This window comes from Eretmochelys imbricata, chromosome 2 (genome assembly GCF_965152235.1).
Source record: "Eretmochelys imbricata isolate rEreImb1 chromosome 2, rEreImb1.hap1, whole genome shotgun sequence".
NCBI lineage: Eukaryota > Metazoa > Chordata > Testudines > Cheloniidae > Eretmochelys > Eretmochelys imbricata.
In genome coordinates, this window is record NC_135573.1 from 32719003 (window position 1) to 32744714 (window position 25712).

A 25712-nucleotide genomic window follows, 5' to 3' on the forward strand; every position below is an offset into this window, starting at 1 on the left:
TAGGTCGATTTTATATTGAATGCGTCTACACAAGCAACCCTGTTCCGTCGACCTAAAGGGCTCTTAAAATCGACTTCTTTACTTCTCCCCGGCAAGGGGAGTAGCGCTAAAATTGACCTTGCTGGGTCAAATTTGGGGTAGTGCGGGCACAAATCAATGTTATTGGCCTCCGGGAGCTATCCCAAAGTGCTCCAATGTGACCGCTCTGGACAGCACTTTCAACTCCGATGCACTAGCCAGGTACACAGGAAAAGCCCTAGGAACTTTTGAATTTCATTTCCTGTTTGGTCAGCGTGGCGAGCTCAGCAGTACAGGTGACCATGCAGTCCCAGAATCACAAACAAGCTCCAGCATGGAGCGAATGGGACACTGGATCTGATTGCTGTATGGGGAGAAGAATCTGTGCAGGCAGAACTCCGATCAAAAAGAAGAAATGCTAATATATATGCCAAAATCACACAGGCAGGGCGTGATGGACAGAGGCTACAACAGGGACACACAGCAGTGCTGTGTGAAAGTCAAGGAGCTCAGGCAAGCCCACCAAAAGACAGAGGCAAATGGTTGCTCTGGGTCAGAGCCCCGTACATGCTGCTTCTATGATCAGCTGCATGGCGTTTTAGGGGGGGACCGTACCACTACCACTGTCCGTGGACACCTGCAAAGGGGGGAGTCTCACACAACATGGAGGAGGATTTTGGGGATGAGGAAGAGGAGGAGGAGGAGGAGAAGGAGAAGGAGAAGGAGAACGCGCAGCAGCAGGCAAGCGGTGAATCCATTCTCCCCAGCAGCCAGGATCTTTTCATCACCCTGGAGCCAATGCCCTCCCAAGGTGGGACCCCCGACCCTGAAGGCGGAGAAGGCACCTCCGGTGAATCCACATTTTTAACTACAGTACAGGGTTTAAAAGCAATCGTGTTTAATGTTTTCCCTGAAGACCTGGGATGCATTCGCGGCCAGTACAACTACTGGAAAAGTCTGTTAACGTGTCTGGGGATGGAGCGGGAATCCTCCAGGGACATCTCCATGAAACTCTCCTGAAGGTACTCTGAAAGCCTTTGCAGAAGGTTTCTGGGGAGGGCTGCCTTATTTCATTCTCCACGGTAGGACACTTTACCATACCAAGCCAGTAGCAAGTAGTCTGGAATCATTGCAGCACAAAGCATGGCAGGAAATGGTCACAGGTTTTTGGTCACATTCAAGCAAGATTCGGTCTTTATCTTTCTGTGTTAGCCTCAGGAGAGTGATATCATTCATGGTCACCTGGTTGAAATAGGGGAATTTTTTGTAAGGGAACAGTAAAAGGACCCCGTTCATGCTGGGCTGTTTGCACTTGGCTAAGAGGGATCATCTGATAGCTACGTGGCAGGGGGAGGGGTGAAGGGATCATCCCAAATAGCCACACGGAGGGATGGGGGGAAGCGTGTGCTTCACATCCACCTGAAAACCGCAGCCCCTCCTTTTAAATGGCAAACCCAACCGGCATTGCTTGCTATGGGAAAGGAGGACACTGCAGTTTGAAAACATTCCCACATGTTATGAAGGTGTTAGAAGCCAAACCCGCGTAGCCTCTGGCTTACCATGGCTGCCTGGAAACTGAATTCTGTTGCCCAGCCATGTGTGATGTGTCATCATACCAGCAGGATCTCAATGTAAAAGGCAAAATGCAACCTTGTACCTAAAGCACATGTGCTGTCTGCTGTGAATTTCTTGATTCACTGTGAAAGAGTCTCCCTTTTGTTCTTAGAAATATATCATCTTAAATTTTACTCTCCCTTTTTATCCCCCTGCAGGTGCAAATGTTTCTATTCTCCCCCTATCATCTCCGTTCCTGAAGTTATCACAGATTAGAAGGCAAAAAAAAAATGCACTCTCGATGACATGTTTTCCAAGCTCATGCAGTCCTCCCACACTGATAGGGCACAGCTGAATGGATGGAGGCATTCAGTGGCACAGTCCAGGAAAGCATTAAGTGAGCGAGATGAGAGGAGGGAAGATGCAATGCTGAGGCTAATGGGGGAGCAAACAGACATGCTCAGGCATCTGGTGGAGCTGCAGAAAAGCCAACAAGAGCCCAGACCGCCGCTGCATCCACTGTACAACTGCCTGCCCTCCTCTCCAAGTTCCATATCCTCCTCACCCAGACGCCCAAGAACACAGGGGGGCGGGAAGGCTCTGGGCACCCAGCCACTCCACTCCAGAGGATGGCCCAAGCAACAGAAGGCTGTCATTCAAACAGTTTTGATTTGTAGTGTGTCTACAATAAGCAATGTGCCCTTGTCCTTCCCTCCTCCACTACCCCACCCGGGCTACCTTATCAGTTATCTCCCATTTTATTTTAATTAATAAAGAAAGAATGCATGGTTTCAAAACAATAATGACTTTATTTCCTTTGCCAGCTGTGATCGAAGGGGGGAGGGTGGTTGGTTTACAGGGAATTAAAATCAACAAAGGAGGTGGGTTTGCATCAAGGAGAAACACTCAACTGTCACACCATAGCTGGCCAGTCATGAAACTGGTTTTCAAAGCCTCTGATGCGCAGCATGCCTACCGGTGCTCTTCTAATCGCCCTGGTGTCTGGCTGTTCAAAATTGGCAGCCAGGTGATTTGCCTCAACCTCCCACCCCGCCATAAACGTCTCCCCCTTACTCTCACAGATATTGTGGAGCACACAGCAAGCAGTAATAACAATATTGGTTGTGCTGATGTCTAACCTAATCAGAAAACAGCACCAGCGAGCTTTTAAATGTCCAATGGCACATTCTATGACCATTCTGCTCTTGCTCAGCCTATAGTTGAACTGCTCCTTACTACTGTCCAGGCTGCCTGTGTATGGTTTCATGAGCCATGGGAGCAAGGGGTAGGCTGGGTCTCCAAGGATAACTATTGGCATTTCAACATCCCCAACAGTAATTTTCTGGTCTGGGAAGTCAGTCCCTTCTTGCAGATGCTCAAACAGCCCAGAGTTCCTAAAGATGCGAGTGTCATGCACCTTTCCCAGCCATCTCACGCTGATGTCAGTAAAATGTCCCTTGTGATCCACCAGTGCTTGCAGCACCATTGAGAAGTAATCCTTGCGGTTTATGTACTGGTTGGCAAGGTGGTCCAAGATAGGGATATGCGTTCAGTCTATCACCCCATGCTCAGGGGCCAGGTTCTGCACGCACTGCAGTATAACGCGCAAGGTGTTTACAATGCTCACAACAGCACCGGTGAGCTGAGCAGGCTCCATGCTATGGTGTCTGCACGGGTAACTTAGGAAAAAAGGTGCGAAATGATTGTCTGTGGTTACTATCACGGAGGGAGGGAGACTGACAACATGTACCCAAAACCACCCGTGACAACGTTTTTGCCCCATCAGGCATTGGGAGCTTAACCCAGAATTCCAATGGGCAGCGGAGACTGCGGGAACTGTTGGATAGCTTCCCACAGTGCACCACTCCGTGTGTCGATGCTAGCCACAGCAGTGAGGATGCACTCTGCCGACTTAATGCGCTTAGTGGGGACATACACAATCGACTGTATAAAATCGATTTCTAAAAATCAACTTCTATAAAATCAACCTAATTTCATAGTGTAGACATACCTTCAGAGAAAAGGTGTGTGTTTACAAGCTAGCTAACACATGACAGTTAACAGGTTGTAAAGACATGCAAGTTGTAGTTTTACCTTGATAGTGCTGGTTGACATGATTGGTAAAGTCACTTTGTCTACAGTAGCAGTGAAATCAATGGCAAAACTCCCATTGACTTCAGTGGGGTCAGGATTTCACACTAGGATTTTACACTGTGTTAGCCATCTCACTGTATAAACACATCTTTGTTCCTATTGAAGATATGGCCTCTGGTTACCAGAAAACAAAGGGTTAATTGTAGCTTTCATTAAAAAAAAGTTCCTCATGCTTGGAGACAAAACTTGAAAACATAACCTGAGTGTACCCTAAATGCTCAAAACCCAGAAGGCAAATAAAAAAGAACCTCAAAACTACTGTTTATTTAAAAATCTCATGATCTTTAAGCATCTGTCTCATGATTTCATAATGCTTGAGGTTGACAATACTGCTCTCCTGGCTTGTTTTATTTAAAATTACTTCACCTATCATTAGAGAGACAAGGTGGGTGAGCTCTGTGTAGCTTGAAAGCTTGTCTCTTTCACCAACAAAAATTGATCCAATATAAGGTATTACCTCACATACCTTGTCTCTCTAATATCCCGGGACCAATACAGCTGCAACAGCACTTCACCTATCATAGTCAAGGGGGAAAAGCAATTGTGCTAAGGAATGTTGTCACTTACTATGTCTTACAGGCCTTCAAACTCCTGCTGATAGTTAAGAGTACACCCTCTTTGTGCTAAATTTCTGGTCCTATTGCACCATAAATTCCAGTTCATGGTACTAAGTCCTGTCATCTCACTTGAGTTCAGGTGGCACAAATGCTGAGTCATTCATCCTTGGGTCAGTAACGCTGAACTCATTTTCTTCCACCTTCACAAATAAATTTTAAAAATCATAAGTCACCCACCTCGTATAACACCAGTGGGCAAGACAAAATGCTGACTTGGGCAGATTGGGTTTCAGCCGGAGGGCAGCTGCATGCAGACACACGAGCAAACCCATCTGCTCCTCTAGGTGCCAGGCTTGGCTCCCTAGGAGCCACTTTATACAAGCTTAGGCATTGCTTCTTTCTATAGTTTCACTACAAAATGTTGAGAGGCACCTAAGGACCAAGCACCTGCAAAATACACTTATTCTGAAGAATAATCTTTCATTAAACAGCATCTAAAACCACTAACTCAGCAAATAAATACCTACAGTGTTCCTGAAAGCGGAAAAAAACAGGCCAAGCAGTTTTTCTTCCAAGTCTGAAAATTAATTCCCAGGCTGTGAACATAGCCAAATTTTATCCCACAAATACATTTTTGGCTGCTTTTAAATCCCTAAGTATATTGGAACCAGTGACTGAGTTTTTACCGAGTATCTGCTCAGTAGTTAAAACTCAGTCACTACTTCCAATATGGAGGATCATTTACAATGAGTAAACTGGATCTTATACAATAACAGTCAATCTATAAAGGGACTAATATGGATCCCTTCTATACATAGCTGCTGGGGCTGCTGCTGCACCTCCTGGCTTAAAGTGGTTTCTATCATGCACAGGGTTTACAGTTTGGTTCAGTGGCTCTCAGCAACCCCACTGTACAAATTGTTCCAGCACCCCTGCTTCTATACTGTTTAATTAAGAGGGGAGAATTAAATTAAAATTAAATTAATTAAAACAAGAGAAGCAGAAGCATGCAATATCTTTTTACACCACATAGTTGCCTCTGGGAGCAGTAAGCGACATTAAGAAATTTTGGAAGCACAGAGACAAAGGATGACTGATACTTTCGCTGTCAAGAGGTGAGACTTTCTGAACAGCCCAACCAGTTCTGCAGAGGGTGCGCTGTGCATTGTCAGTCCATAGCCCCTATCTATCACCGAGAAAGACTTGACAAGAGGGGATTAAAAAGGAGGAAGAGAGAAAGGTGAGTAGAGAGACCGAAGGGCTAGGCACATAAAGCTTTATTGGAGCAAAATTCTAATTCTTTAGAGCTAGGTGATACTTCGGTTTGTGAGGTTTTCTTTTCAGAATTCCTGCGTCATTCAAGCAACAGCCCCCTGGGTGAAACTGCCACAGGTCTTTTAAAGCCGATGACATTAATCTCAGGGTCAAACACCAGCAGGCAAAGCGGTGAGCCCTTTGGTATCAAAATGCTCCTGCTTAGTTGTCTTTCAGCACATGCTCCTTCCAGCAGGATACTGGAAACTCCCCTCACTCCACCAGGATTGCGTTTACAGATGGGAATCTTCACTCACGGCTGCTGTTTAGCAGCATTACGGCTCAGAGTTGCCTTTAAGGCCCATTTCTGCACCACTAATACTGCAGAGCTGCTCCCTCCCCATACTGCATCTGGGAACCAAAAATCCCATCTTCAGCTCCCCAGTGTACAGCATCTTTTAGATAGTGTAATTTGAAAGCAATGTCACAGGCTGGTCCCAGGAGAGTCTTTCAGGCTTTAATCACAGACCACAACCACTCTAGGTCTCCTTCAGCACCACCACGTTTTATTGTATTCTTCAGGCCTCAACCTGTAGCACTCTTCACATATACTTAGGGTGAACAGTCAGCAAATGTGAAAAATGGGGACGGGGGGGGGGGTTAGCAGCCTATATAAGAAAAAGCCCTCAAAATTGGGACTGTCCCCATAAAATCGGGACATCTGGTCACCCTACATATACTTATAGCCCATAGCCAGCTTCCCCACCTACTTCTAGGGAAGGGAGCAGTACTAGCAGTATCCAGTCCTACCTACTTCAGCCTTTCTTCAGGCTCCCTGCTCTTCTCCAGTGCTTCCTTCCGGTCTGTTTATATAACCCCAGCTCTGTGGGTTGCTTCCCTTCAAATAGCCTTTCAGCTGTAGCTCTGTGCAGTTAATTGGCACCCTCTGTCAACTACCTGTCTTCCAATTAGGTCCCAGTTAGCATGTACTGGTGGGTATTAGAGTGACAGGGTGCTGAGTTAGCTCCTGGCTCAGCACACCCTGTTACAAGCACCCATAACTTAATAATCTCTTCAAATTCTCCAAAAAACTCTACTACTCTGAAGGCTTTCATAGCTCTATCCCGCCACCGCCAGCACGACCCCCACCTCGCCTTGCCAGTGCAGCATCACAAGGGGAATGAAAAATGGAGCTCTGGTTACAATCTGAACTATGGAGCTGCTCCCAAGCAGAGCACATCCAGGGGAAATTTTAATGAGCTGTAACTCAAAAAGAGTCAGACCAATGCACCATACAAAATAAGGCCCTGACCCTGCAGTGGGACTCTGCACGGATGCAAGCACAGAGGTCAACCTGTGTGGATCTCATTGTGGGATCAGGGCCAAAGACAGTTAGGTAGCTTCTATGATGAATCCATTGCTACAAAGGAATAAAAACACAGTGACTCAAACCCCACACACTCAGGCTAGCCTGCAAGTGGAACCCAGATCTGTAGCATTGAACTAAAGGAAACTCTCTTAAGTATTGCCCATAGAAAGACCTTTTAGGTCTTGTTTACATGGGAAAGTTGTACCAGTTTAACTCAAATCCTTTTAAAAGCTGCCATAACTAAGGCTATGTCTACACTGGAGACCTTACAGTGGCGCAGCTGTACCGATGCAGCTGCACCACTGTAAGGTCTCCCACGTAGCCACTCTGTGCTGACAGGAGAGAGCTCTCTGATCGGTTTAAACAATCCCCCGCCCATGAGTGGCAGTAGCTGTGTCTGTGGGAGAATGTTTCCCACCAACAAAGAAGTATCTGGGTGGACAGCGCTGTCGGTGTAACTTATGTTGGTCAGGGGGCGTTTTTTCATACCCCTGAGCAACGGGGCTAGAGCCAGTGTAGACATAGCCTAACCCAGTGCAAACCTGGTGTGGACATACTTTGATTTAACTGAAAACTGTTCCCAACTGACAAACTGAATTGAAAAAAAATGTTCCTATACTGAAATAAGAGCATCCACACAGTTTAGGCGGGTATTGCTATATTGGTTTACTTTCATACTTAGGTGATATCCATGAAACTTTCCTGTGTAGTCCTTCCCTCTGGCTCTCTTATTTCAGAAGACACAGTTTTTCCTTTTGCTGAGTCAATTCTAAGGAGACCCATTTCATCCGGTTACCAGGATGAATTGCAGTGTAGACATACCCTAAAAAGAAAAACTAGTGGCACACTCTTAGAGCCCAGGTCAATGGATTTGGCCTTACAGAGCTCTGCTGCAGGGCTAAAAATAGCAGTGTAGATGTTCCTGCTTGTACTGAAGCCCAGGCTCCGAGACCTTCCCCCTCGTGGGCTCCTTAGTCCAGTGACCTTTTGGCAATTTTCATGCCAAGCCAATTCTCAAAGCCAAATAGGTTTTTATAGGAAAACCTGGTTGCAGCCTTAACTATCCAGTCATGACAGTGATCGTGGAGTAATGTCAGGTGTTCATTATATATCCTTTTTATAAATCCTTTTTGATGAGATTACAAGCTTGGCTGATCAAGGTAACAGCGTTAACAGAATCTACTTAACTTGGGTAAGGCGTTTTATTTGATGCCAGATTACATTTTGATTAAAAGCTAGAATATATGAACATGGCACACAATAAATAGATTAAAAACTGGCTAACTAATAGGTCTCAAAGTGTAATTGTAAATGGGGAATCATCATCAGGCAGGTGCATCCCTAGTGGGGTCCCTCAGGGATCAGTTCTTGGCACTATGCTGTTTACCTTTTTATCAATGTCCAGGAGAAAACAAAATCACTACTGATCAAGTTCGCAGATGACACAAATATTGGGGGAGTGGTAAATAATGAAGAGGACAGGTCACTGATACAGAATGATCTGCATCTCTTGGTAAACTGGGTGCAAGAAAACAATATGTGTTTTAACTTAGATATATTCCTGTTAGCTGAAAACAAGGCAGCTTGGTTCTAACACTGAAGAAGCTCGAAAGCTTGTCTTTCTCACCAATAGATGTTGGTCCAATCAAAGATATGACCTTACCCACCTTGTGTCTTTAATATCCTGGGACCAACATGGTTACAACAACATTGCATACAAAAAATTCAAATTTGGGCTGACTCTTTAGAGGTCTGTGATTAACGTAGATTCTGAAAGATAGATATGTTACTTCCCTTCCCCCGGTGTGTATTATGAGGAATCTGGTATTTTGGTGTATTTGGAAAAATCAAATTAAAATGTGTTTCAATATGGCTAAATGTAAATGTATATATCTGGGAACAAAGGATGTGGGCCATACTTACAGTGTGGGGGACTCTATCCTGGGAAGCAGTGATTCTAAAAAAGATTTGGGAGGTGTGGGGGATAATCAGCTGAACATGAGCTCCCAATGTGATGCTGTGGCCAAAAGAGCTAATGAATCCTGAGAGGCATAAACAGGGGAAATGTTGAGTAGCAGCAGAGAGGTTATTTTTACCTCTGTATTTGGCACCAGAGTGACTGCAGCTGGAATACTGTGTCCAGTTGCGGTGCCCACAATTCAAGAAGGATGTTGGAGAGTGTTCAGAGAAGAGCCATGAGAATGATTAAAAGATTAGAAAGGACATGCCTTATAGTGATAGACTCAAAGAGCTCAATCTATTTAACTTAAAGAGAAGGTTAATGGGCAACTTGATTACAGCTTATAAGTACTTACATGGGGAACAAATATTTAATAACGGGCTTTTCAAGCTAGCAGAGAAAGGTATAACAATCCAACGGCTGGAAGTTGAAGCTAGACATATTCAGGCTAGCAATAAGGTGTACATTTTTGACACTGAGGGTAATTAACCACTGGAACAATTTACCAAGGGTCTTGGTGGATTCGCTGGATGTTTTTCTAAAAGATCTGCTCTAGGAATTATTTTGGGGAAGTTCTATGGCTTGTTGTTATAAGGAGGTCAGACTAGATGATCACAATGGTCCCTTCTGGCCTTGGAATCTATAAATCCTCGCAGCTGTACCAGGCCACTCAGGATTTGGCCCTAATAAAGACAATTACCCTACACAGACAATACTTGTACAAGACTAAATTAACGCATGCCTTTGTGAAATAAACTCAAACAGTGAGTTTGAATACGATGTACCTTATGAGGCACATGGTTTAGCAGGGCTTAAACCTCATATACCTCAAACATATCTTTTAAAGGGGGCACTCAAACTGGAAACACCACATGCTGCATAGGGAAAGCCTGGCATACAGTTAACTTATTGATTTCTGTTTAACATACTACAGACCTTCTGATTCTACAGCATTACATGTTTTGAACCTTTTAGTAAAGTGGAGGTTTCTCGTTTCAGTTTAACTGCTGTTAATCTGTTCCAAATGTTAACATTGCAAATAAGGTCTGGTTACTGTCTCGGCCCTGAGTTGATAATAGGAACAGAGTTGATCAGCATCTGGTTTAGTTCAGAGTACAACTTGCTGCCTAATACTGCAGAATTTGGGTTGGAAGATCCCTGCATTTCACGAACACCACAAAAAAATTTTTTTTTAAACTAATAGCACTTGCATACAGTCATGTGTCATTATTTATTGCTCTATAGGTTTGCTAAAGATGGAATATCACATTACTAATTTTGGCAAATTCCAGCACACGTAAACAGGCCAAAACCTCTTAACATAAATTATACCAGAGCTGCCTAATGATAATTAAAAAAATTCATGGTGCATGCTTTCCAGAGTTATGATGGAAAAACATTTTTAAAATAAGAAAAAAAAATTAAATCAGTTTCTTATTTCATCTTTTCCTGCTGAACACAGATACATGATCATGTAGTTGACAATGCCATATTCTCAATATATAGCAAATATGGTTAAATCTGGATGCAATGGTGACCTAAAATAATTTTATATGCAAAATAGAGCATTTTAAGGGAATACAAAAGCTGTTCCAAAGCCCTCATGCAGCTCCAATTAAAGTAAAAATAAAGACTCCCAATTACTTGAATCTGAGCTAGATAAGGGCCAAAATTTAGAGAGAATAACCAATACCACAATGATCCCTCTAATATTTACAAACGTTTAATCTACTGCTTCCCCCCTACAGGTACCTTTCATACCTTTCTCACAAACTCCTTTACTCTGTGTTCCACCGATTCATAGCTGATCACACCAAAATTTCATATACCACTGACTTAACCAAACTTTGCTTTCTAATCTAAATAGTAGAGGACAAACAGATATTTCATCATAAACCTTGACAGGGCTTGCAGGTTTGGGGGGCCTTAATTAGCATCACACTATTTGCATGCAGAAAATCAGTCTGGAATAATTAATGAAAGTTGTAGGCCATGAGCAAACCTTTTACAGTGTCCACCAAAGTAACAAGGATAATAATGAAAAACAAACAAACTTATATTGGTTGCTCAGCAGTACTTACAAAACAGTTTTATATGTAAGGTGAGTTGAGTATTATCACCCCATTTTACCGATGGGGAAAGTGGCTAAATGAGAATAATTTGCCCTTAGTTACATAGGAAAGCCAAGAATAAAACCAAAATGTGACTGACTTCAAATCCTCTATGCTGCCTCCTACATATTTGCCATATTTCTCCCCTAACACAGAATTCAATATACCTATGAAAAGGAAGAAAAAAAATCAAACATCATTCGCCCTTGCTGTTATTCCTCTATTTCTGAATACCAGTATCAGAGAAATATCACTTAGTGCATAATCTGTAGAGGATTTCATGACCTCAAATGCTATGCTCACTCAGCAGGCAGAACAGTAGGATGGTAGCATGGAAGGCAATGTTTACATAGGTCTTTTCAAAAGCATCAGCATAGTGGGAAAACAATGCTTCCCTCCGCCCACCCCCCCATGACCAGGACTGCAGCCAAGTAGGAAAAACGTGAAAACTTGGCACCGATTGGGAAATTTAAAAACTTAGCATTTTCTGAAGTGCTGGCATTGCTGAAATGACACGTCTCCCTCAACAGTGCCAGATTTTAACAGCCTCCCTGCTAAGCAAAGAAGGCTCATGTTAAAGCAGCTGATTCTGTTAAAATCACAACAGGTTCTCTCGCTCCTAGGAAAGCATAAAGCCTGGAGCCCGTATCTATGTTCAATTCATATTAACCAAAGAGAAACTACATGCCAAAGATGCCGCCTGATAACCAAAAGGAACCTAACTCTGTCAGTTCCATGTGTAACCCTGACAGACCCTGGTCGGCAGGAACCCCAGTCAGCAGAATCAAACCGGGGAACCTCTGGAGCTTAGGGCATAAGCATCTACTGTATGAGTTAAAAGCCAACTGGCTGTTAGCTAAGGCTCATTCTCATTCTCCCCCTGATGCCCCTAGATGGGACAGAACATTACACCCAGGAGGTGTGTGGGTTACATATGCTGAACAATATTACCAGGCGTAGGCCCTGATCCTGCAAAGGAATCTGTAAGGGCAGGACCACACCCTCACACCAGGTGTCAACTTATCTCAGTCAGCACACATGTAGAGCAATATGTCAACACGAGAGCTGGTTGGGAAACAAAAGCACACTTTCACACGCCAATTTTTGAAAATTACCCTATCTACTCCATGCTGAAGAAAGACCCCATAGGATCTTCTTTATATACTCCACAAGAGCCTTTCTGCTGGAAAACACATGGGTGTTAAGCCAAAGAAGTTTAAAAAAAAAAAAAAAGTGTATTCTATCATCATGTTGCTGTTTGTACTAAACACATTAGGCCAGGCCCTCCTCTGCTAGAGTGAAGTGACACGGCCCCACTGATGTTAAGTTTCAGCTATGCCGATTTACACTGGCTAGACACCTGGCCCAACACGTAAACAACAGAGCTGGTTGAAAAAAAAAATTTAAGTGTGAGTGAAATTTTGCAATGAAATCCCAAATTGCAATGAGAAAAACAATGGAAGTTTCACAAAAATTGGTGTCTAAAAATGTGGGTGCTTCCCGTCAGCCCCAGTAAACAAACCTTTGCTCTAAAAACAAAACCCCCGCAACATACCATGAGTGATCTTTCAGGTTCCCATAGGTTCACAATCACTCATATTACAAGATGTTACTCAGTGTGGGCAACATCAGGCCCAAAACATTTGTTTTTATTTATTTATACATAATGTAGAGAAAGATATTTTTGAAGGCACTATACTGAGTCATGCAGCTGCAGTTCGTGAGGGGCAGAATTACAGGCAGCCGTGTGTTTTGTTGATGATTCAGCTGATGAGTTGTCTCTTCCTCTTATGTCCTGCAAAGAGATTTAGATTAGGCAGGTTGGCCTTCCTCTAGCACCCAGGATTCCCTCTTGACTGAACAGGGCTCTCTTTGTTCAAGTTGCATAGAAGTCATAGAATCAATCGCAGTGTAGGACTAGAAGGGACCACAAGAGGTCTTCTAGTCCACTCCACTGCACTATATTCCTTTGCTGAGTTGATCCAACAAAGGTCTTCTGCGGCTGTATTTAAGGTTCATTGAAAGGTCTTCCTAATCAATCTTTGACCATTTTAGCCTCCCTCTTCATTAAAACTTCCTAGAGGTTGTTTGTCTTATTGCCCATGTTGGATGATATCTACCCGCATGCCAACCATCAGAAATTTCAAAGTAGTTTTTTCCAAGTAAACTATTTTCCTACTTTATCCCTTTAAGCCCTCTGCTGGTCCAATGTAGTTCTAGTCCTCTCCCTCTTTAATGTCTCGTATCTAACCTAGCCTCCGACCCTGCATACACTTGTGTGGAAAAGACATGGAAAATAACGAAAGAATAAGATCATGTGGTTACTTGGATGAGCAGAGTATATGTCTTTTTTCTAAATAGATCTCTTACATCACTGATTTCTATGATTTTCCTGGCTTTGAAGCACTGTCTGCATTTATCTAGCTCAAAATGTGTATTTTATGATCTCAGACACCAATCCCACCTGCTGTTTGTTCCTTAAGACTCAATGCAGAGGTGGTGGTGGTATCCAGAAAGGTAGCTTCCAATTATAGCTATGAGAGATTTGGAAAATATATCCTGTCCCCATTTTCATTAAAGAGGGTAGCACATTAAGGACAACATTCTCAGAATGGGTGCCTAAAGTTAGGCAGCTAAGCATGTGACCTTATTTTCAAAAAAGAGCTGAGCAGCTGAAAACTGCCACTGAAGTCACTGGGAGCTGTTTGAACAGTGATATTGAAAATCAGACAACTTATTCCGCTGCCTAAATATGGACCTACGAGCCTAAGTTAGGAGCTTATTTTTTAAAACCTTTGCATGCATATTGACTAAAGTGAGGAACAATACACCAGACCATTGGTCCCATTCCACATGGCAAGTCCTTTGCATTTTAAAAAGCGTCATCATTATTTCTGTTACAGTAACTTCTAGAGGCCAGAACCGCAGGGTGATAGGCACTGTACAAATACTTGACGAAAAGAACAGTCCCTGCCCTGCAAAAGCATACATGTTGGACCAGATTAGAGTAGGTCCAGAAAGAACCATTCTGAAACTAAGGACTTGAGCCATTGATTATTTATTCAACATTTTCATTCTCCTTTAGAACTTTTTAAATATATTTCTAGCTGAAAATAAATCTAAGTAAATAACGCTCCAAGGGCCTTTATAGTAGCTTGTTAGTGAAATAAAATGACAGCCTTGACCTTAGAGAACAGAGGATACAGCAGCTATGACTTTTGATAGTACTATTAACAAGTTTTCATTCTTCATTCTGACCTAAGCAGAAAAAGCTACAACAACTTTCCAGGGAAAGGAGATACTCCCCTGTATTGGTTCTCATACTGCTACCCACATAGTGATCTATCCATACTTAACATGATTTCCAAAGCTTAAAATGAAACAAACATTCCCATTCTCCCAGTGACAGCTTCAAGTGTCATACTTCTCTCTCTCCCCATACACACACACACACACACACACAGAAAGAGAGACACACACCAGGACCAGCTCTAGGCACCAGCAAAGCAAGCACTTGCTTGGAGCAGCACATTTCCAGGGGTGGCATTCTGGCCATCCTCTTTTCCCCCCCGCAGGCCCCGCTCAGTCAACCGATGAGCCCCTGTGTGGGGTGGAGTGGCGGGCTCAGCGCAGGGGTCCCGGCCTGGGGGCAGTCCCTGCCCTGGCCCCCTGCTGCGGGGGGAGCGGGGCAATGCAGCTCCCCCCCCACCCCCCGGTCCGCCCCTGCCGCACATGTCACAAGCAGCAGAGGAGCTATAGCCAAGCCGAGCGGAGCGGAGCTTGGGATCGGAGCAGGACCCGCAGCCAGTAAGGGACCCGCTGCCCCGGGTGGCTCGGTGCTGGGTGGGCGCCCCTGGTCCACCCCCCTCCCCACAGCTGATCCACGCCCCCGCCCCCTCCCCCAGACGCTCTGTCAGTTATTGTCCCCTCTGCAGGGGTGGGGCAGGTCTGAGATCGGGCTGGGGGCCCACAGGCAGGATGTACAGCCCCGAGCACCTCACTCCAAACGCTGCTATAGCATTACGCGTTTTTTTTTTGTTTTTTTTTTGTTTTTTTTTAACGTTACCAGTATCTGTGGCTTCTGGTGAGAGCAGTTTCTCAGAACTGAAATTACTAAAAAGTTATTTGAGGTCCACCATGTCTCAGAATCGTTTGTCAGGACTCGCATTCATTTCAATTGAAAGGACCATTGCAAAAAATTTAGATTTCACTGAATGATTAAAAGACTACGCAAGTATAAAAATGAGAAAAATTCAGTTCATATAAATTCTTTTAATTTATGAGAAACTGGGTGCACTGGAAGACATGAACATTTTTTATTCCAGTGTATAGCTGAACCCAAATTGTTTGTAATTGTGATGTTGTTAAAATTAAATGAATACACTAATAGGAAATTGTTTTATTACACTAACTACAAATTCTCTGTTTTCATTTTTTTAAAAAATGGTCAAAAACAAACAAACAAACACACACACACACACGCACACACACACACACACACAGCAAAGTGCAACCATGTTTAAAAGCCTCCCCCGCCCCCCAAAAAAAAAAAAAAAAAAAGCAGAGGGCAGGGGGGATGGCCAAAATTTTTTTTGCTTGGGGCGGCAAAAAACCTAGAGCTGGCCCTGACAGACACAGAGAGAGAGAGAGAGAGAATTTAGTATAGTACATATACACACATACACAGAAAGAGAGAGAGAGAGAGAGAGAGAGAGAGAACAAAAATGCAAAACAACTTGTCAGACACACCACTGTGTCAGGCTCCATTACCTAAAGAAGCAGAAATGATGGTTAATTTTTGTTGTTCACTTTTTGAAACTGCCTCAGTGCTGATCTTTGCAGTCATTTCCTCAGGGAACCACATCAGCATGATACAAAATATCACTTCCAAATGCTATGTCCAAAAGCTAAAAGCTTGTTACAGAAAATTATGATACATTTGGGGCACGAACCTTCATTCTTTTGATAGAACTCACCTGAATATTAAGAGGAGATCTGCCTGGGTAAGCACTGCCCCAGGGGTAAGCAGTTCCCAGTGCCTGCCCCAGGTATTTCATTTTAAAGAAAGCATCAACTTAGGTTCTGCTCCTGCATTGGCAGAAGCTCAGGAGTAACTTTACTCAGCCTAGAATAGCTCTTTGTTTATTCTTAACACTAAGGCTGCTGGGCAGGTGCAAGACTTCCTACTAATAGCAGCCCAGTGAAAACAATTGCAACACAGACAGACAAGGGGACAGAAGTAAGTTTGCACTTACAACTTTCGGGCTTGATTCTCCACAGCATTTCGCCTAGAGTGGTCATTAACACCTGTGCAAAATCAGAATACAAAAGGACATAAACTTAGCTAGCTGCATAGAATTGAGCCACTGAGCTATGCTGATTTACACCAGCTGAGGCCCTTAATTCCTATAGGTAGAACTGGCAGCTTGAACTAGTGTAAAGCTCACCTTGGTTGGAAATGTTTTCCCTCCCAGTTAGCTCTATGCCATTTTAGATTATATATTTTTTTAAAGAAACGCAATTAGAAAAACTAAAAATGGTAACAGTAGTTGAGCAAAATTCAAGAGGTTGTCAGAGTCTTGCAAAGACATGTCTTAAATTTATGCACGCAAATAGACCCATGAACTGAGTAGTTCTACTTGTGAGCTTGATGCTAAGAATGTGCATACACCTTTGCAGAATCAGGTCTAAGACATCAATCTGATCTGTCTGGATAGACCCTTACATCTGCACAGAGTCCCACTGAAATCAGTAAGGTTTTATATGGCCACAGTCCACCCACATAGAAGAGACTGCAGAATTCAGGCCCATGTAGAAAAAATACAGACAAAGCATAGGGAAAAGAGTGACACACAATGGAGGTGAACTCCTGGCCCCATGGAAGTCAAGGGGATTTTTGCTTCCAGGGGCGAGGATTTCAATTTATTTATTTTAAATAGCTGGCTGGGATGCTGCTTCTAAGTCTCTTAGTCTCATGATTTTTGCTGTCATTTACTAGTGTTTCCTTTTGCTTCGGTTAATATACTCTTTCCCCATCCTCTGTTATTTCTGCATAGACTGCCCTCCCTGTTAGGCCCATACATTATATTAAGTAGCATGCACACATACAAAAGACATTTTTCCTGCTTTCCTTTTCCTAGCTACATTTATATTTGTAAGAAATCTAAACGCTACCATTTCCTGCCCTTAAAACCCCACAAACAAATCAGTGTGCTCTAATTCGGCTAGTCCTCTCTCATTCAGTTCGGTCTCTCACACAGAGGATACTCAAGCTTTGTACTATGGGTGCCTTGGGGAGGGCCGGAACTAACAACCCCAGTCCAGGATGGCCGGTCTGTTCCTGGAATACAGCTACACTCCTATTGGTACCTCACCACGGGACCCCAAGTGCAGAACCAATGGGCACATATTTTAGCTTGTCACATTAGCCCTCTTTGCATTGGCCAACTCAGAGCCCCACCCCCCAGGCATGTGTGTTGTACAGGCCTTTGCACAGCTTCCCTGCACTGAGCCCCTTCCTCAAATAAAAGCCTTGCCAAATGGGCTGGAGAGGGCCTTGCGCTGCCATTTGCACTTGGAGAATTTCTTGAGAGAACAAATAAATGTACCTGTGTAGTAAAGACTTTTCTCACATCACATCCAGCACCTGGACCACAACTTTATATGAGAACTTCCCTCCCCCCGCCCCCCCATTTTCCTTTGAGAAGCAAGATTAATGAACTTGTATTTCTGAAAACTACACTGTGGTTTAAATCCAGCTTCCTGCTGGTACCTATGAAAAGGCTACAGATCTCGGAGGGTGCTGAATCGTCTTGGAGAAGACTAATGACTAATCCAAAGTACTTTACCCTACATGCAGATCCAAATATCTACAGCTCCAATCAAATAACTAACTGGTCCTAGAATTCTCTTCTTTCAAGTACCGCATAAAACAAGTAATAGAAGCAGTGTATAAAGTGAAACCATTCATCTGTACAAAAAAAAAAAGTGTTAAAGCAGCATTGTAATGCTGCTACATTTTGATCTTGATTTGAATAAGGCTGGGAGAATGGTCCCTGCCTTGCATTCCAGGATAGCCTCATCAAGTCACATAAGAAATTATTTTAACTGTGTTGCATACGTTTTAGATCTTAATGGATTTTTAGTCATACTACTAAATATATAAAAAGAAAAGGAGTCCTTGTGGCACCTTAGAGACTAACCAATTTATTTGAGCATGAGCATGCTCAAATAAATTGGTTAGTCTCTAAGGTGCCACAAGGACTCCTTTTCTTTTTGCAAATACAGACTAACACGGCTGTTACTCTGAAACCTACTAAATATATAGGAGCTCTTCAGTTACAACATGGAGAGCAACTACGACAAACTTGACTGCTTGGTCTTCTTGGAATATGTGGGTGCAAGTAACAAGAAGCTAATGAATTCATGCCAGTAAATCAAGTTTAATTTGCCTTCCTTTTCTCCTCCCTTCTAAAGCTGGCTGAAACACAAGTTCCACTGCAAATGTAATGACTAGCAAACATGGGTGCCATCACAAATAGAACACTGCCAAGAGGAAACCCTCTGTTGACTAACAACAGAACTTCCCAAAGCAACTGCGAGATATTCTGGACACTAAACTGCAAGAGGTTTGAGGATCTATTCTACACAAAATATACACATTCTTGCATCTGGAGAACATGGATTTTATTGACATTTTTGATAGACTGAGAGGAAAAAATGTCAGTAACTTTTGTTAAAAAAACCCAGCAGAACAGAGGTTCTTCTGTATACTTCTATGCACTTTGTTCCAATTCAAAACACAAATACCTACCTCCCATCATGCATGCTGTCAAACTGCAGGTGCACAAAACCACATAAGAAATAACAGCTTCACTGTTCAGTATCTCAAAGCAGAATGCTGTTAACTCAACACATGATGATTCCATATGATGTCTAATCTATGGTGCCAGTTGAAACAATATGGAATGACAGCCTATTACTTTGGAGAGAAGAGCCTGCACACGGATGACAACGCTTAGCCCTTACATAGTGCTTGTCATTGTCAGAGCACCTAAGTTAGTGTCATTTATTTTTCAGTTAAATAAACTCCCTTGTATGAAATTCTATTCATTAGACCAAGGCAACATCAACAGTATTTTACACAAGTGTTTCCTATTCTTGGAACAGTCAACCTATATGAAATGCACCCATTACTGAATGAGGTTATCACAGATCTTGGATACAAAACTGTGTAAAGTGAGACTAGTGCGATAAAGGATTTACAATTCTTCATCTGAATAGAAAACTCAATTCTATTTGATGGTATTTGCAACCCCTTTCAATCACTTTCCATAAACATTCTGGCCAACTGTTTGCAAGTGTTAGTGGAAAGAAAATTTCACAAATATTCATGCTAGTGGATTTGCATAAATATTGGCTAGGCCATTTTCTAAACTCTGAAGCTTGGGGAAGCATCCAAGCCATGAGATTAGTCACATAACACAAAGAGGGAAGACCTGATGCAACAGTCGTAGAAGACGGTCTGTCAGCAGTCAACAAAATGACATGTCACTGAATAATTTCAAAGAAGGAACAAAACTGATGTCTATTTGTGGATAATTTGGGAATTAATAAAAGGGCCTAGATTTGACGAATAAGTTGTCAATGTGCTAGTTATGCTGAAAATTGTCTCACACAGAACATCTTATACGTTCATTTTCAAGGACCACCAGCTGTCTGATGCATGGGACCAGTGCACTATCTATTAACACACTGGGAGGTAAACACTGCACAAAAGTTTAGTACAGTTGGCAGAAATAAATTTGGGGGGGAATGATTCCTAATTACAAAATGACAAATTACACACAGTAAAATGTTTAAACAGTTTGGATGTTACTACACTTAGTACTTTTGTGGTTTTATTTTAGTGATGATCCTAAACTCAACACAAGGAGCCAAAACTGCACAGCATGACTCTTCTACTTCGCCCATTGGAGTTAGAGATGAATGTGTACGTTATGAAATAGTGGTTTCAATTGATTTTGCATTTTAATGCTACAGTGATAGTAACTAAACTACACTAGATACAAAATGTACAATAAATTGAACCCATTTAGAAAATCTAAACCTCTGAGGCAAAGAAGAGACTTTATTTTTGTACAGAAGTGTTTCAACAAACATTGCTAGAGCTTGCCATTCTTTTTGAACTGCAGGATGCATGTGCTGAAGAAATTAATGGAATTTTTTTAAAACTCTAGAGGGCGCACTCCTACAGTATAAGGCTGTACATTCATGAAGAAATCTCTAGGCTTACTTGAGAGTTTCACACTTAATATTCTCTATTGACATATTACTGTCATGTTAAAAGTACACAATAAAAAGGGCTCGTGAATTAGTTATTGTAGTAAAGTATCTCCTTGATTTACTCAAGTTTAGAAGTGGCTGAATACACACATTTCTTTTAGATATCAGTATAAAAGTGAAAATTTAACTGTTTAAAGTATATCCCATAAGACAGGGCAACTTTTTATATAGAAGTAATCTGGAGGTGGAAATCCTTTGACTGTGGAACAGATGAGGAATAAGATCATAATTAAGGACTGAAAATGTTTGTGAGAACTGCCATTTTCTAATCTTGGTACAATTAACATTGAAAACATTCCTAATGTGGAAAAAAAAATCTTAGCTTTTATTCCTACACTTGATAGTAAAATATTACAAATAATATAGCTAATTCTGAATTGACTAATCAAAGGCAATTCATTTAAAACCAAAATCTGTACATCACTAGCTTCACATTTAACAAGCACCCATGGAAAAATGTACTTGCTATTTTTCACTAATTTTACCAAATTTTCAACCCATTGTTTGGAAACACTTCATGCTTTGTTTCAATTATTCACTGAAAAACCAAATGAATATTTTGTTTTAAACCGTGCCCCCCCCACCCCCCCCGCAATCTTTCTGAAGTGACCCAAATGAAGTAAACCATGTTTCTAAAATGTGAACTAGTCCATTATAGTACATGCCTTTTGGTATTTAGCAGGATTGAATTAAGGCAAAACCCACATCCCAAAGCCCCTCTGCCCATGCCCCGCTCCTCCTTGGGGTGGAAGCATGTTTCAGAGTTAAGATGAATAAGTCAGTTCACGTTTTGGAGCTATTGTTCAAAAACAGCAATTTGAGCTATTGCAGGCAGACTCCAGCAGCTATCAGTTACACTTGGGTCACGTTTTCAAGCTATTCTGTGAATCCACAAGGGACAGAAACTTTTATTTATTTATTTAAATGAAAGCTGAAAGTCTCTGATCTCATCACATGACCACAAGAATTGGGGCCTTAGGAAGGCTTATAGTGCCTTTGACTTAACCGTGCTCTGGGTATAGAAGAATATGAAGTTTAAAATATGAGCTGTGTTATTAACTATGTTGATATCCATCATTAAAATCAAGGGTTGAAGTATCTCTTACTGGAATTCTTTAATTGATATAATTTCCACTCTGCAGCCCAGTTGCTGAAACTGCAGTAGAAGAAACAGCTGCATGACTAAATTGCCACAGCTTATGAATTACCAACAGCTTAATTCTGACTGAACCAAAGATCCATAAACCATGAGCTGCACTGTTTTGCTCAGTAAACATCGAAACGAGTACACAACGCTGTATTCAGATAGCTCTTGAAGCATGAGGTGATTTCCTACTGTCCTTAACTGCACAAATAAAAAACGTGCAGGCAGATGCACCAATCACATAGCTGTATAGACAAGCAGATACTTGCTCATGCATTTATACACAAAGGCTCCAGCAAAGTATTAAGCATATGCTTATCTCTAAGCACGTGAGTTCTTTCCACTGAAACCAACGGTATGAATATATTGCTTCCATTTCTATACTGCCAATTACACAAGAAAATATCTGAACAAAAACTTTAATATCAAATTTATTCTTGAATAAACTGTGCTCAGGTAGAGTAATGATTCATGTTTGTATAATGAATACTGCTCAGTAACCGTTTACCTTTTACCACATTTTAACTCAAATAGATAATTTTATCTTAATTGAATAACATATAGTATTCATCTATATGTATAAGACTGCAGGTCCAATACATAACTGTACTTGATCATTTAACAAGTTTATTTCTACATCAGATTATGGCTTAAAAAGCAGTCACTGTACATACAGAATCTAAAGAGACTGATGTGCAATACATTTAATTTCTTTATGTTATCTTCCTGGGATAAGTTATACATTTTAGTGAGTTTTCATTGTGTCTTCTTCACAGCAGCAATAAATAGACATTTTAAATGTTCATAAAAACATCCTTTAAGATAGCACATTAACAATGGAATTGGGCATTTAAAGTAACGTAAGTCATAGATCATTAAAGGTTGAACATGGAGTTGTAAAATCTCACATTAGATCTCTTTGTGACAGTCTAAGATTGAGTGATTTGCAGGGCTTCCAACATGTCTTCCACTGCCTTCAGAGAGTACTTAGTCTCTTTCTTACTGCGACCTGCAAACTAAAGAAAAAGAATAAACTCACTTTTACCAGTGATGTGACAGAAAATTCACTATACCATGCTGTGCAATAGACTTGTACAAGCTATGGTTCTAAATGTTAATCAAAAATAACTTTTAAAACACAAAAATAACTTTTAAAACAGCCCACCAATTTACTACAAAAAAAACAAACAAATGTTTCACTAAGACTGTACCACTTAAGTTAGCATTTACCTTAACACAGAGCAAAGACAATTTTTCCATTGTCTGCTTTGTGATTTGTCAGAAACATTTTAAAAAGCTGGTCTTTTATTTGATTTAACTTCGATCATGTTCATATTTTGATAGAGGCAGGATATGGACATGATAATAAACTAATAAGACTCCATATTATTTACAGCACAGGAATGGAATAGTTTACTTACAAAAACATACTGTAAAGCAAGACAGTGATCCCATAAATGTATTCCTCGGTTCAACTGTGATTGTGAGTCAGAACCTTTTATTTAATTATAATCTACCATTACAATTGTAATTCCAGATGGAACTGGAAATAAAGCCTATATTGGTAATGAAGGAATATGTAGCCATGCAAATATTACCTTTGTACATTTTAGCATTTAAAATTCCATGCTATACTAGTAACCTAGCATCAGGGGAGAAAAAAGAGTTGTTGACTACCCCATGCTGATCTCAAAATGAGTTTTCTAACTGTACTGACAATTCCCATCACTCATCAGCCTGACAGAACACAATAGATTTATTGGCTAGGTTGGTGCTTTAGTCAAGTAGGAAAAAAAAGCCGCCACCACCAAACATACACTAAATATTTTGGTGATAAAGTACTGACTATAATTTGCTGTTAGTAAAATACTCTATTCTCTGACTAAATGTTAACATCTAAACACTCAATAAATTTACAGTTTAATGATTTTTTCTTCAAATACCACTGCTGTCCTGCATGTTTAGTCATTGATTTATGATGTGTCCCATTTCTCTTGTAATTAACTTAATTTAGCAAACTTCTCATGACCTGTTGGGAAAGATTAAGTGATCAAACTCAGGTAATATCACAGCAGCAGCAAGCTGCAGGAGCTGTTCACCTGCTTTTGACCCCTTAGGCTACAGTCTAACATTAAGTTTCCCTTAATTCCTAGCTGTTAGCTTTGTGTTGTTAAAAAACTAGACTTGGTATGGGAAATAAAAAGGCATTACAAATTAAATATCTAGAAGCATAAAATGTAGCTATGATGACAAACTGTTTACTGTATCCCTTAACTAAAGAATACCTTGCTTTTACTGGAAGTGGAATGCCATTTAATTTTGCCTGTGCTAGTAGGTGTAAATCCACCTTTTAAATTGTCAGATTCCCATAACTGCCCATAATGATAACACTTTAGAGGAACAGCAGAGATTGCTTTATGCCTTCCCAGCTGATAAAGTAACTTTTGCCTGGATTTGAACAGAAGAGAAGAAAACCTCTCTTCTATGCCCTCCTTTTCCCCCACACAAAACAAGAACAGCCCTAATCAAATACTCGGGGAGGTCCAATTCTTTGAGAAACAGCTTTGATTTAAAAAAAAAAATTAAAAAACAGATAAAACAGCATGTATTACGATTCCTGTGACTCTTTCAGTAACAGCACAGAAGCCTGTGCACACTGTGGTCAAAAAGTAATGCTGCATGGTAGAAATAGTTGGGGATGGGGCAGGGGTGATCAGAGGAGGGAGGCAGGGGATTTAAAAATTAGCAGAATTTTACTTCTGTTTCTGCTTTAAGGACATTGAGAACAGAATTAATATTTTATGTCAATGTAAGTAACATTACTCGTTAGTTTCATGAGCGGCTGCCTTAATGATACTGACATGCACTTTAAATTAGAACAAATAAAACTAAACTCCACATCATAACAAATAGAAGCTTGAAATCTAATCACTTCAAATTTTCCTTGATGACCAATTATTTTTTCTATTCCGGCATTATACTGCAATTCAGATGATTGAGCCGGAATCCTTTTTTTTTTTTTTTTTTAATCATGATTTAATTTTCTGTTTCCCAAATGGTTTGTAACGGAATCACCTCTCCAATCATAAATAACATGCGACTCACTAACACTGAAGAATTTAGCAATGTGCCTAAGAAACATTTATCTGGAAAGTTACCAGGAGTGGGATCACATAAAAGATTTTCATGAGCATCAATCAAACTTGCTTGCCTCTGCTGAAATGCTTCTACCACAGGACATGCTAAACCAATTATCTAATTGGAGAGCATTAGGTAGCCATATTTTGTTTCAATGTTAAGCGACACAAAGAAGTAGTTCTTCACTTTTTGTGTGATTCACGTCAATAGTTAAATAAATGGATTTTATATACAACTGTAAAGAGCTTGCTTTGATACCACAGGTCAGAATTTCCCTAAAAAAGATGTTCTGTGACCTCTACACAATGTAAAACCTAATCTGGATAACAAGCCACCAGTCTCAAGTGTTTAATATAATAGAAATGCACTTATACTTCAATAGTTAGTACTTTTAGAAAGGATTTCATATGATGGGTTAACAGTGTTTTTACAAAGAATTAAACCCAATGCCCTGAGAAGTAATCCTGTTTTAGCATCAGGGTTAGAATCCAGGAGTTCTAGATACCAGACAATTCTCCCTTCCTAAATGGACATTTCTCTACTAGACCAGGCACAGCTAGAGAAGCACTAGTTAGCAGGGATGGACAAATATTGAACACCTAAATAAATATGGATTGCCAAAAAATACATAAGTGCAAATATTTGTACTCCTAAAAAAATTCACGATCTAATTCGACCTTCCTAACTTCCACCACTTTCCTTGGGAGCCTATTCCAGTCTGACAGATCTTGGTGAAAGAAGACCTTCTTGGATAATTCAGCCTAAATTTTGTTTTCTTTAATTTCATCTGTGTGTTCACAAACAAAATAAACCACTTAATACAAGAAACCAAAGTAATTCAATAGTTCGAATAGAGACTCAAGCTACAGGAAAAAACTAAAATTAGGTGCCAGAAGCCAGATGAAGAGAAGTAGGTCACTAAAGAAACATTTTTAATTAGGGCTTATCAAAAATAGAGATCCACTGAAAAACAAAACAGCTGAATATTTATCAAACAAACTTGCAGACCTTGCCAAATTAGAGAAAGTTATCCAAAATTAATGGTATTGTGCATGAAACTGGTGGGAATTTAAGTTCAAAATCCACATGGAAAAGCATATATTTTGCA

At 41.0% G+C, this 25712-nt stretch overlaps 1 protein-coding gene across 4 annotated transcripts in view; it reads right to left on the reverse strand.

The window, feature by feature from the left end:
• Nucleotides 1-12646: 12646 nt before the first annotated feature.
• The window catches only part of EMC2 (ER membrane protein complex subunit 2), a 59268-nt gene continuing 46202 nt past the window's right edge, over nucleotides 12647-25712 (reverse strand). For 2 of the 4 annotated variants that reach the window (XM_077809878.1, XM_077809876.1), the window contains exon 11: nucleotides 21880-22482. In XM_077809878.1, coding sequence (XP_077666004.1) covers nucleotides 22396-22482 — 87 coding nt within the window. In that variant the 3' untranslated portion in view covers nucleotides 21880-22395. Of the gene's footprint in view, nucleotides 12773-16232; nucleotides 16285-21879; nucleotides 22483-25712 lie in introns of those variants that run through there. The other 2 variants (XR_013345074.1, XM_077809877.1) reach the window with 2 other exon arrangements.